Consider the following 11727-nt stretch of genomic DNA (forward strand, 5'->3'; position numbering starts at 1 on the left):
TCGTACATGATGTTTTAATTCATGTCATTTTGGTTGTGTTTAGATTAGTAAAAAAATAAAATAAAACAAAATAATACTAACTCGTATTATTTGAATTTTTAAAATAGAGGAAATTGATTCCATCGCGTTTTATTTGATACATTATTTCTCTTTCTCTTAATTTAAAAGTATGGGATAAAACTTTTTTTTCATCGTAAAATAATTAAATAAAAAGTAATAATTTTATTATTCTACATTATAATTCAGCATATTTCATTTTTATCTTGTTTCATTCAATTTTTTTTACTATTAGATATTTAATCAAGTGAACAAGAAAATATAAGTAACAAATTAAAAAAAAATACCTATGAAATATATGTAAAATGGAAAAGAAAATGCCATAGCAAATAGATAGTGATAAGAGAGAGGTGTGACACCTAGAGAGGGACGGCGCGCATGAGCCAAGGAGGAGGAAGTGACCTTCCCGTGTGATGTTTGGCTTGGATAAAGGAAGCGAAACGTGATGTCAGTCGGGGTAAGGAGGTCGCGTGCAAGGCAAGGAAGAAAAAGTGATGTCACGTGCCTCGTGACAGAGTGAGGACTGAGAGAAAAATCGTGTGATAGAGTGAGGGTCGAGGAAGGAGACACACATCAGAATGAAGACTGGGAAAGAGGAAGTGCGCGACAGAGTGAGGATTTGAAAGAGGGAGCTTTGAAATTTGAAGTGTTAACTCAAGTACTTATTCTATATAATTTTTATTTTAAAAATTATTTTGTCTTGTATGGGCTACCCACAATCCCATGGATAGAATTCATTAAGTCCGCATACTTAATAGACCAAATTCAAGTATTACTTATAATTATATGGATTTGTAAAAAAATGTTTGTAATCTGCCCGATCTATGAGCTTAATAGACCGGCCTGTAAACCTAAATCCATATACTCACCCTTAGTAGTGATTAGGATAATAACTACAATGAAATTGATGACCAAATGACAATGACATAATTGTTTAACAGAGGCAACAAGTGGTATTCATGATAATATATATTCACTATTTAACTAATTAAAATGATACTAATTATGATAATGATACGATAGTGATCATTCTTGTATCTTGTGATTTTTTTTATCTTTGCACTACATATAAAAAGTAATTGTTTGGGTAATCACTAATGACAAAGCTATAATGATCGACTAAATACCTAAATAGAAAATACTTCAATACAAATTTTTTAATAATACCCGTCGAATTGAGGTCGTAACATAACTTATGCAAAACTTCATTTTTAATTAGAAAATAGAATCACAAACACACAAGGTATTACACCTAGTTTCATCTTATTAAAATTGCTGGGTAAGTGTCTATGTGATGCTATTTTTCAATTAAAATTAAAAATTCACTTTAATAACTTTCAATTTCACTGTTATAATTATAAAAAATAACCCTTCACTTTCACCGACCTTTATATTGACCTTTAAGTTTTATCTTATTTTTAGTAGCAGTGATAAAATCAATAAAAATACTAGTGATACAATTAATAAATTTGTATGTTTTATTTGGAGCTCCTAGTCATTACACTGTAGCACGTTATAGATTACACTTATGAGCTGGACCGTACCTACCTATTCTAAAAGGGCTGAGCGCCTTAGCCTTGTGTTTTAAACCCCCGAGGCTTTGGGTTTGCGGTAGTGTTTTCAAGATGTTTCAAGAAGACAACACTTTAATTTGAATTGATCACACGAAATTGAGGTATAGTTCTTTAAATGTTCTCAGTATTATTCCTCATGTAAAATTATGATTTTACATAGTAACTGGGGCCATAAAAATCGACATTTAAAATATAAAATGATTTTTGAGACCATATTCAAATTATGATCAAAGAATAATATAACAAAAGTAAATAGTATATATATTAAATAAAAAATTTACACTATCATTTAATCATAAATATTATATAAAAAATCTAAGAAAATCACTATTAGTTTTGTGGTTTTTAGTTATTTGTCCTTGTATGGGGATAGCTATGAAGATGTACTTTATTGGTACATAATAGGTATTAAAACTTTTATCATTGATAGGGATTTCAGATTTGAAGGTTTTTCTACAACTTAACCAAATTAAATTGTTTGATCAAACCAGCATGCAGAAACGTAACCTTCATCATTGATCCAGATTAAATGAATCTTAAATATATAGAGGCACTGCGAAGTCAGAAGTGTGAAGTACAACTCTGTCTATTTGGTACAGATGCTCGTGCGCTATTGTAAATTCTACATGAGAGTTTAAAGCTACAAAAATAAGTGCCTACATGTTGTTCAGTAAATAACAATAAAAAAACATTAAACTTCAAGAAACATGTCATTTGGATCCACCAGAATCCAATGCTTTAAATATGAGTTTGCATAATATAATTAATTAAACCATGAAGATGTGATAAATTCGAGTCATTTAGACATTTTTTTACTTCTATTTTTACTTCACCTACTGCAGAAGACCTTTGGCATAGTGTTAATAGACATCAAACAAATATTGACCAAGAGTTTAAACTTACAAGAATTAGTCATTAAAACCTTCATAATAATAGTCTTTAATGTTCCAAATTAGCCCAACTTAGTGTTAGGTATTCTCTTAATGCTGTGTTGAATTTAAGGTCATGTCCTAGGCAAAGATCACTTTAATGCACTGTGTATAGGAGTAACACAGTTTCACACACACAAATAAATGGGAAAATATTTTTTTATAACAATTTTTACAAAAAAAAATATGTTCATAGGAGAAATGTGAAGTGAAAAAACAAAAAACATAGGTTAAAATAAATGATATTACCAAAAGATTGAACTTTTTTATATAAAAAACTGTAAATAGAAATTGTCATATCACTCTTAGAATTCGTTTGTTTGCAATAAATAGAGTAGACAAGAGATGAAATGAAAAATAAAATAAGTGGGATTCACACTTTTATATTCTATTTTAATTCATAATTTTCATATCAATTTTTTTTTAACTCTAACTTAAAGATGAAATATTTTAACAATTTCAGTTATTTATTGCATATTTACATGTATTTTACTGTAGCCTCAATTATTGACTAATCAATTGAAAGTGCATCTCTCAATTTAAAATAATCAAATTTACTCGTAAAAGGTAGTATCTGCTTTGCAGTCATTTGATGAGACAGTTCGTTTTCTGTTCAAAGAGGCGCAGTTTGAGATGGTGTGATCACTCATGAGTCATGACTCAACATACTGATAAACAACACTATTTCTAATTCGGTGGTACCAATTCCAGAGAACAATAGAAACAGGTCAGGAATTCATCTTCAAGCTATCATGTGACTTATGAGGTTGCATATCCAACTAGAGCTATGAATGATGACATGATCCCCATACTGATATAATTTAGAATGGTGTTACACATGACAACTGAACTGATGCATCTTCTTCAAAGAGATTAGATTATTCACTTATTCAGCACATAATACTCCTGCATTTTTTCCTCTCTGTTTTAGGGTTCAGCATAGCAATCCCTCTTAAGTTAACTGTAACAATTAAGGGATAATAATAATAATAATAATAATAACTAAACACATACACCACAAGGCTATTAGGCTGATGCAATTCCAATCTAAACTTTACCTCAACCTAGTTATCCCTTCCTGACTCTCACACATTCATTCACTGTCACTATTATTGTTATGATTGTTGTTGTTATTGTTGGTGGTGCCATTGAGATTGTTGCTAGGGTTACCACCTTTCCTTCCAAGCTTGAGCTGCGAAATCTCCAGCTGCGTCTTCAAGAAAAACTGCATTCTCTGCAACTCCAAATCCTTCGCGAACTTCATCCTCTGCTTCTCCATCTCCACCACCTGCTGCAGCTTCGAACTCTCTGCTTGTTCATAAGCCTCACCGAATTTCAGAATCGCCTGAGTCAGTTCCCTCACCGCGCTTCCCCAACCCTTCGCCTTCCGTCTTTCTCCGCTTCCTTTCGCGGTGTTAGAACTCATCAACCGCGGCCTCTTCCGCTCGAAGCTCTCCGGCGGAAAACTGTCGCTCGACGCCGGCGACGACGCGTCGCGCTCCTCCGAATCGGAATCCACCGGAGGACCGCGGCGCCGGAACTGAATCTTCTGGTTCTTCAACGGAACCGATTGTGGTTGCTGCCTCTGTGGCTGTTTGTGAGGATGGTGAAACTGATTCGCGCTGCTGCGAACACCGACCGGAATCCCTAACGGAACTTTCTGCGGTTGTGAATTACTGTTTCCGGCGCCGGGGATCTTGGCGCTAGGACCAATTAATTGTTCCAATCGGTCGTAGAACGGCCACTTGCTGGTGGCACCGGCGGCGATCTTCGCCTTCTCCGATTTGTACTTCTTCTTAACGGTGTCGATCCGGTTTTTGCACTGGATATCTGTCTTCGGCGCCTTCGTGAAATCCTCTCGTCCGCTCACGATCTCCGCCACCTCCTTCCAGTGCTTCTGCTTCAGATTTCCTCTGCTCAGTTCCAGATACCTCTCTCCCCACGCGTCGATCAGCACCGCCGTCGCGCCTTCGCTCCAGCAATCCTCCCTCCCTCCACCGCCTCCTCCTCCTCCTCCTCCTCCGCCGTTCCCCTTCGCCGGCTGCTGAATCGGAAGCGCTAATGCCAGACTATTCGGCGGTGGTGGCTGCGCCTGCGGCGCCGGAGCCGCGACCGTCACCGTTATCCGACCGTTCGACCTCGGCGACGACGGAGGGGATCCGCTCGCCGGCGAAGGATGCGACTGGATCTCGTCGTCGTCGTCCATATCCTCCTCGCCGCCGATCTACCGTAGAGAGAGAAACAGAGTAGTTAGAGAGAGAGAGAGAAACGAAGCTAGGGTTTTTATTTAATTTAATTTTAATTTTAATTTTGGCCGGCGAGAATATATCGACGCCTTTTCGCGCATTGTTGGTTTTTTTGGTTTTTATTTTTAAAACAAATTACGGGGAAAATTGTCTTGGAACCTTTTTTGGGGTTTCGTTAGACGGAAGAGGGTGAGTTGACGGTGACCGTCGACACGTGGGGAGAGGGCAGAGGAAGGGTGGGTGACGTGGCGGAATGTGATTGGAGTGTGGTGAAACTCCGTCACCGGCTCAGTTGGTGGACCTTCTCTGTTATTGTCTGGTGTCCCTGGTTCACGAGTTTGACGATAAACACAACACTATAACCTTCTTCCGTGGTCTCCGGCGATATACCCATTTTACCCTCTTCATCTATTGTTTCCCTTTTTAGGAATCATATTCTTCTTCTTTTTAAAACAAAAATTCTGAAATTTTGTTGACCCGTAAATTCTTAATTATGGAACCTTTTTATCATGTTGATAGCAGTTGTTAATTAAAGTTAGAATTTTTATTTTTGAGTTTTGAGAAAGAAAGATGACGTAGGAAATGTTGTTTAGAGACGTGACGTCAAGTTGTTTCTCGTTAAGTAACTTGTATCGTAAGCCTAACTATGGTGTAGACTCTATAGAGTGTTCAACAACAAACAAAAAAAAAAGTATGTAGAGTGATGTTTGCAATATATATTAAAATGCTATGGATTCATCCAAATTCCAAATGGACAAATGAATACTGGAATGAGCTGATCAATTTAGCTTCGTATAGTAAATCTCACTCTATAAAAAAAAAAAATTAAAGTTCATTGTATATATTTTGTAATAAAGCACGTTAATTTGAGAAATTGGATTTTGTTCAATTTTTTTTTTATAGAAAATTATATGATTGAATGAAGATAAAACTTATCTTATTAGTTCTTAAAAATAATTCAGTAATATTTTTATTGACATTTATTTTACTTTTCTCTATTTTTAAAAATAAATAATAAATAAATATTGAAATACATCCTCTCAAAAAAATATATTGAAATACATAATAATTATGATAAAAAATAATTTAAAGCATAAAATATTTTATAAGTCAATTATTATAAGTATTTTCCATTGTAAATTTAAATTATTGAAAAAACTAATTACATAATATCACAACCAATACTTTTAAACTACAAACTAATTCATTCATTATTTTTTATTTGATAACGCTCTTAAAAATATTTTATTCCTTCTATTCTTTTTTTTATTAAACCTTGTTTTTAAGATAAAACACAAAGTTACACACATATACTAATACAAAGTTAGTGGACATTCCTTTAAATAAGGTATCAACAAGAATTAATTTTCTCGACAAAAATTAATTATTATACATCAAAAGAAAGTAGAGAGGTGAGTTAAGAGCTATTTTTTCTTAAAAGAAGATTAAATTTTAAGTTTTGTGAATGGAAATAGAGAAATATTAGTAAGTAGTAACATACGCTCTAACTTCTAACATATATTTTGGAATATATGTTTTGTTATTAATTAAAATATATTAAAAATTATAAATTTTAACAAATTTAAACTAACAATAAAGTTTGTTTCAAGTAATATACTAGCTTCTGTCCTTTATATAAGAAACAACGAGATATATGTAATTTTTATTTCTTACTTATAGGAAAATAGATTCATTTAATTATGTACTAGTTTAATCTTATTCTTTTAATTAACTGTAAAATCTATTAAAAAGACACTCATTTCTCATCAAGTGTCTTCAATGTTAACCATATATAAGTTATATTTGTGATGAAAAATTGTTCCTTGAATTAATAGCGTACTGTTAATTTTTTTTAAGTAAATAGTCAATTTAGTCCATAAATTTTTATCTTATTATTATTTTAATATCTGTAATTAAGAAAAACTTGAATAAATCCTGAAATTAACCAATTTTTCTTATTTTGACTCCTAAACTGATGTTATTATTATCCCTTGAGTTCTTGGACTGGGACCAAAATTAAATGAGATAAGAGAGTTAATTTCATGAACTTATATGAAATCCTAAAAATTTGTAGACTAAAATGATAGAGATATAAATTTATGGATTAAATTGACTATTTATTCTTTTTTTTATGCACTAGTGTGTTAAATATAGCTATTATTTTATATGATCATTTTTTTAAAAAATAAATTTAAATTTATGATATTATTAAAAGAGAAAGGCTATGCAATAATAGTATAAAATCATTTTACATTATCATCAAATCATAAGTTATCATGTATGATAAATTTATTGACTTTTACAATAGTTACTATAATCATACCATTGTTGATTTATAATTAGATGACAATATAAAATAACTTTTTCAGTGGATAGTGATTAAACTCTAATTAGAGTTAACTAAATTATTTTTATTATTCTTGGTTAATTGATTATTTGTTTATTATTCAAAGGACCTAAGATAATGTTGTTAACATTTGTAAAGGAAAAAATAAGTGTTAAGAATTTAAGATAATTCTATTTCCTTAAATAATTTCATCAAACTTGACTAAAATTAATTTGGATTATTGTGATTTTAGGATGATAAAAACCTAAAATTAAAAAAGGAGTGTTAGAAACACACTCTTTAGCACACTTCTTCGAATACATTCTTTTTAATAGGTTAAAATTTATTTAAAACTATAAGATCACGAAGGAGACTGATTAAATATGATGCGAGATACTAATTTGTCATTTCAAGTAAATTACTGACAATTGGAATACCAAGTTTGAATTGACTTGTGAGATTGACCATTGTGTTTATCAGTTCCAAAGCAGACAAATTAGAAGGATCGGCATGCACCAGTGACACCAATAGAGGAAATGTCTTGGCCTTTTAGTATTTAGCGTGATAATATAAAGCATTATGGCCAAGCTCATTCAATTATCAATACCCCATCTGTAAAAAGACACATTTTCTGGTGCACTCCGCCTAATTTATGGCTCCTCAAAACAATTTTCCTTTGGAATCATCGATTCTAACTCATAAGCTATTAGCTGTTGGAGCTAAATCGTTATATATAATCTCAATGGCATGAACCATATAACATCTGCATTAGAATATAGCCAAAAAAGTTATTGCCTCTTAGGAGTTACATTTTTCTAGCTAAGTGCTTTCCCAAATAAGTCATGGCTTCTGTTCTGTCCACTTCGTCAACTTCATTGGCTACTCTCTCCTTCAATTCTGGGATCAGAAGAACAACCACTCACTAAATGAAGAACCTATCCATAATGTTAAGACAAATACACTTAGCAAAAACAAGTTTCTATATATCTTGCAGGTGCAAGTCATCATTGGTTTAATTAATTGTGTTAAGTTCGAGTTCTGAATTAATATACAAATATCTAAAACATTTGAAGGGAGAGTTGTCACTCATAATGATCCATTCCAATTCAATTAGAATTGATCATGAAAGATATATGTGGTTTTGTAGGAAAGAAAAAATTTAAGTGGTTCATATAATTTGTTTCCTTATGTAGGGAAGCTCTATGTTTGGTGAGCTGAAATTTGTGAATAAAGTCCAGTTGAAAAGGGAAACAAAAACGTCATTTGCACTCTCTGGTGGCATTGACACTATAATCTCTTGCTCCACGGTAATAATTTCACCCATTTTATGATATTAAATACTTCTTTCCTATGTCTCTTGTTGGCTTCTTTTATTAATTAATGTGTTCCTTTTATTTTCTGAAGGCTGAGCTAGAAACTCTGAAAATTGTACAAAGCACAATTGCGAAGCAGCTTTTTATTGATGAAGCCACTGTGACTCCCCAAACTAAATTTTCAGATTTTGGGTGCTGATTCTCTTGACACCGTGAGGCCTCAAATTCTAACACTACTTAATTTATAGTTGTATCTTGTATGAAATAAAAGTTAAGTATTAATCCATGCATAAAGTGCGTTGTCATGTGTTTTGGTATGCCTGTAATTGAACAGGTTGAAATCATGATGGCTTTGGAAGAGAAATTTGAGATTTCCATTGGAGAGGGTGGAGCTGAGAACATCTCCACCGTTCAAGATGCTGCTGATCTGATTGAGAAGGTGAAGACTGCTTCAACCTAAGCCAAGCTGCGTTCACATCATAGCTTTCATCACTATCCTTTTTAGATTTTGACAAAAAAATTGATATAGAATGGCTTAATTTCTAATGGGTCGTCACATCATTTACTTTCCTCGAATAAAAGTATGGCTAGCTCTTTAGTCTTTTGAATTGAATCGATTGATTGCTTGAGGCCATCAATTTTCATGTAACGATTATCTTTTTGAGTTTATAGCTTATACATGCTCAAACTTTGGAGTGTCAACTATGTATGCATGAAGATATTTCGCTGAAATTTCTTATGAAATCAAACATTACTTACTTAGGTCCTAAATGAAAAGATAAAATATGGAAGAATAGCCTAATCCAAAATAGTTATGTTATAAGTTAGTAACATAAAGCACTAAGCACCAGAGGACTAACAAAAGCAGAAATTAACATATATATAATAACTACTTTCAAGCTTCATTGATTTCAACTGATAGAGATTTCAGAGTACAGAATTCATATTTACAACAGCCAAAAACTCAGAAAACGAAAAACAAGTTAAAACCATATATACAAATATACAGAAGCTGTCTCTACTCCTTTACATCCGCAGAATCCCATGAAGCATTGGCTCAATCTGCTGAAAAAAGACCCTGCATCATCCGAGCCATTTTATTGGTAGGTACTCATATTTACATAATATGATAGTACTATGTACTATATACTATATACTATATAATACTATACATTATAATAAGTTGCCATACATATTATGATATGATTGATGATTCCCTTTTGGAATTTGGAATCTGTGTTGCCGTGTGTACAGAAATTAAACGTAATCCCTCTGTCTCTGCCGAATGCTATTCAAATTTCAAAGCCAAAACATCTCATTTCCCCTCTCAACAACGATCCAAAGCACTCATAATCACCCTGCAAACCATATATAAAACATGAAAACAAGTTAGACACAAAAAAAAATGGGCATGTAAATGCAAAGGGCATATGCGTCATCTTAAAGGGTGTAAGTATTAAAAATAAAAATAAAAATTAGAGAACCAATCGTAAATAGTCGGACTTCTATTATGTATTATCGGCACTCTCCACTGTTGACGATTTTCTCCTCGTGAACTTCTTGAAATCACCGCCTGGTGCCTCCGCTGCAAATTATTTTGTTCTTTGGTTAAAAAATTGTCACACATGGTATGATGATATCATAACTATTTTCCTAAAAGTAAATTCTTAAAAAGTTACATTAATTTCTGGATGATTTAATTGAACTTTTGTTAGTCAAATTCGATTTCTTATTACCATAAATTAATATGTATGGTAATCTAATATATAATTAAGAAAAGGAGAAACAGGAAAGAGAATAACAGAGTGAGGTTTTGTTTTTAAGAAAAATATCTTCGTCATGCATAAACTTCTTCTCCACAAACACAGTACTAACAATAAGAAGAAAATAAAGATATAACTTAAAATTCTAATTTTTATTATTATAAATAATTTTTTCGATGGTCTTTCTTTTCTTTACCTTTTTCATTCATTTTCTTCTTGGCTTCCACTTTTTTTTTTTTTTATCATATTTCCTATTGATCACTTTCTGTCCCATAATATCTCTATCTTCTAGTGTCTTTGTTTCTTCTTCTTCTTTTTATTTCTCTCCTTCTTTTTCAGAATGAGACAGAATATCAATATTTTCCATATCACAACATAACACATGTAAGATTGTGTTTTGTGTTTCGTTTAAAATTATCATAAAATTAAAGGTTGAGTTTCTTTGTCTTCTATCCTCTCATGCAAACAAAACCTAATAATACATAACAAGAAGAAACAAAAATATTCAGAGAGAAGTGTTACGAGTTAAGGGGGAGCGAGGGGTGGTAGATCCAGAAGGAGAAGAAGAAGCAGAGGTGGTGGTGCTTCCGAAACCAGACTGGGACCGAACAATGGTGATGCTGCGACTTATCGGAACTGCCTCCGCCACCGTTGACCGGACGGAGATTCCGCCGGAGAACGAATTGTACTTTCGGAGCTTCCCCAGACCCGTTTCCGGTGCCGGACCCGCCAGCGTTTCGTCCCAAAGCTTGTGAAGAAAACCCATGATCATATATATATATATATATATATCTTACAAATATTTATATATGTGTGTGTTGTTTACTTCTTTTGCTACAACATATAACACAGAGATCAAAGATCAAGAGAACAAACGACAGAGAGAAGAAGAAGAACAAGAAACAAATTAAGACTTTTTTTTTTGGTTTTTTTTTTGTTGTGCTTTTGGCGAGAGTGTGAGGGTACTTATAATGAGAAACAGAAGGATGAGGATGAGGACTTAACAGGTTTAATTAGAATTAATTAATTATTATTGACAGCTATATATGTTAGTGTGTAAACTTAGCTCCGGCTAACACGGCTCTATTTTGAGCCATCAAAATTGATACCCGTTGCTATGTTGGCTCAGGCTAATTATGTACATTACAAGTTAATCTAGAATCCCCAAATATTTGATGACTTATGTTTTCTTTCTGATCTTTTTTTCTTTTGAGTAATTGATGAATTGTGTTCATATTATTGACATTATAATAAAGCTCTTGAGAGACGTGTAGCATATGTTGGTTTTGACTTTTTATCACATGCATTTGGGAAGCATGTGAAACAATAAATTAATAGAATGCATGCCACTATCGTTGGAAAGAGAAATTGGAAGGAATGGACAAGAATATTCATAAGAAGGATTAATTAATAACTTTACAACAAGTAGTGAAATTAACTCTTGGTTATAAGAAGTGAGTGGAAAATTTAATAAATGTAGTTGAATTGATAACACTATTGAATTGTGAAAAAAATATGT

At 32.7% G+C, this 11727-nt stretch overlaps 2 protein-coding genes and 1 long non-coding RNA gene across 8 annotated transcripts; 1 reads left to right on the forward strand and 2 right to left on the reverse strand.

Annotated features, from left to right (window-relative positions):
* The first annotated feature begins 2913 nt into the window (after positions 1-2913).
* Positions 2914-8922, forward strand: LOC100817769 (uncharacterized). Its single transcript, XR_005889113.1, has 4 exons — positions 2914-3287; positions 8326-8439; positions 8537-8657; positions 8780-8922. It is a non-coding gene; the product is annotated as an uncharacterized lncRNA (long non-coding RNA).
* LOC100782874 (trihelix transcription factor ASIL2) lies at positions 3421-5301 on the reverse strand. The gene is made up of 2 exons (XM_003547778.5): positions 4966-5301; positions 3421-4784 (listed from the first exon to the last, which is right to left on the reverse strand). Exon 2 carries the CDS (start codon positions 4764-4766, stop codon positions 3654-3656), a length of 1113 nt encoding a protein of 370 aa, XP_003547826.1. The 5' UTR covers positions 4767-4784; positions 4966-5301; the 3' UTR covers positions 3421-3653.
* A 402-nt stretch (positions 8923-9324) lies between the features above and the next one.
* LOC100787124 (dormancy-associated protein homolog 3) lies at positions 9325-11183 on the reverse strand. Of its 6 annotated transcripts, none has more exons than XR_418637.3 (4): positions 10731-11167; positions 9930-10030; positions 9638-9803; positions 9325-9523 (listed from the first exon to the last, which is right to left on the reverse strand). XR_418637.3 is itself a non-coding variant. In XM_026126049.2 (2 exons), the coding sequence occupies exons 1-2, from the start codon at positions 10978-10980 to the stop codon at positions 9799-9801; spliced, it is 255 nt and encodes an 84-aa protein (XP_025981834.1). In that variant the 5' UTR covers positions 10981-11178; the 3' UTR covers positions 9325-9798. The 6 variants fall into 6 exon arrangements, 2 of the variants coding, with proteins under 2 accessions (XP_025981834.1, XP_025981833.1); XR_418638.4 differs by having other exon boundaries at positions 9949-10030; positions 10731-11158; XR_001385514.3 differs by having other exon boundaries at positions 9325-9803; positions 9949-10030; positions 10731-11183.
* Between the last annotated feature and the right edge of the window lie 544 nt (positions 11184-11727).

The sequence above is a fragment of the Glycine max genome, chromosome 16, assembly GCF_000004515.6.
Source record: "Glycine max cultivar Williams 82 chromosome 16, Glycine_max_v4.0, whole genome shotgun sequence".
Taxonomy (NCBI): Eukaryota; Viridiplantae; Streptophyta; class Magnoliopsida; order Fabales; family Fabaceae; genus Glycine; species Glycine max.

Bases quoted from the DNA above. Each gene is read 5' to 3' on its own strand.
- LOC100787124 (XM_026126048.2), bottom strand. From the start codon at position 10,980: ATGATCATGGGTTTTCTTCACAAGCTTTGGGACGAAACGCTGGCGGGT. The intron at 10,031-10,730 runs GTAACACTTCTC...AATAATTTGCAG, and splicing joins CCCTCGCTCCCCCTTAACTC to CGGAGGCACCAGGCGGTGAT.
- LOC100782874 (XM_003547778.5), bottom strand. From the start codon at position 4,766: ATGGACGACGACGACGAGATCCAGTCGCATCCTTCGCCGGCGAGCGGA.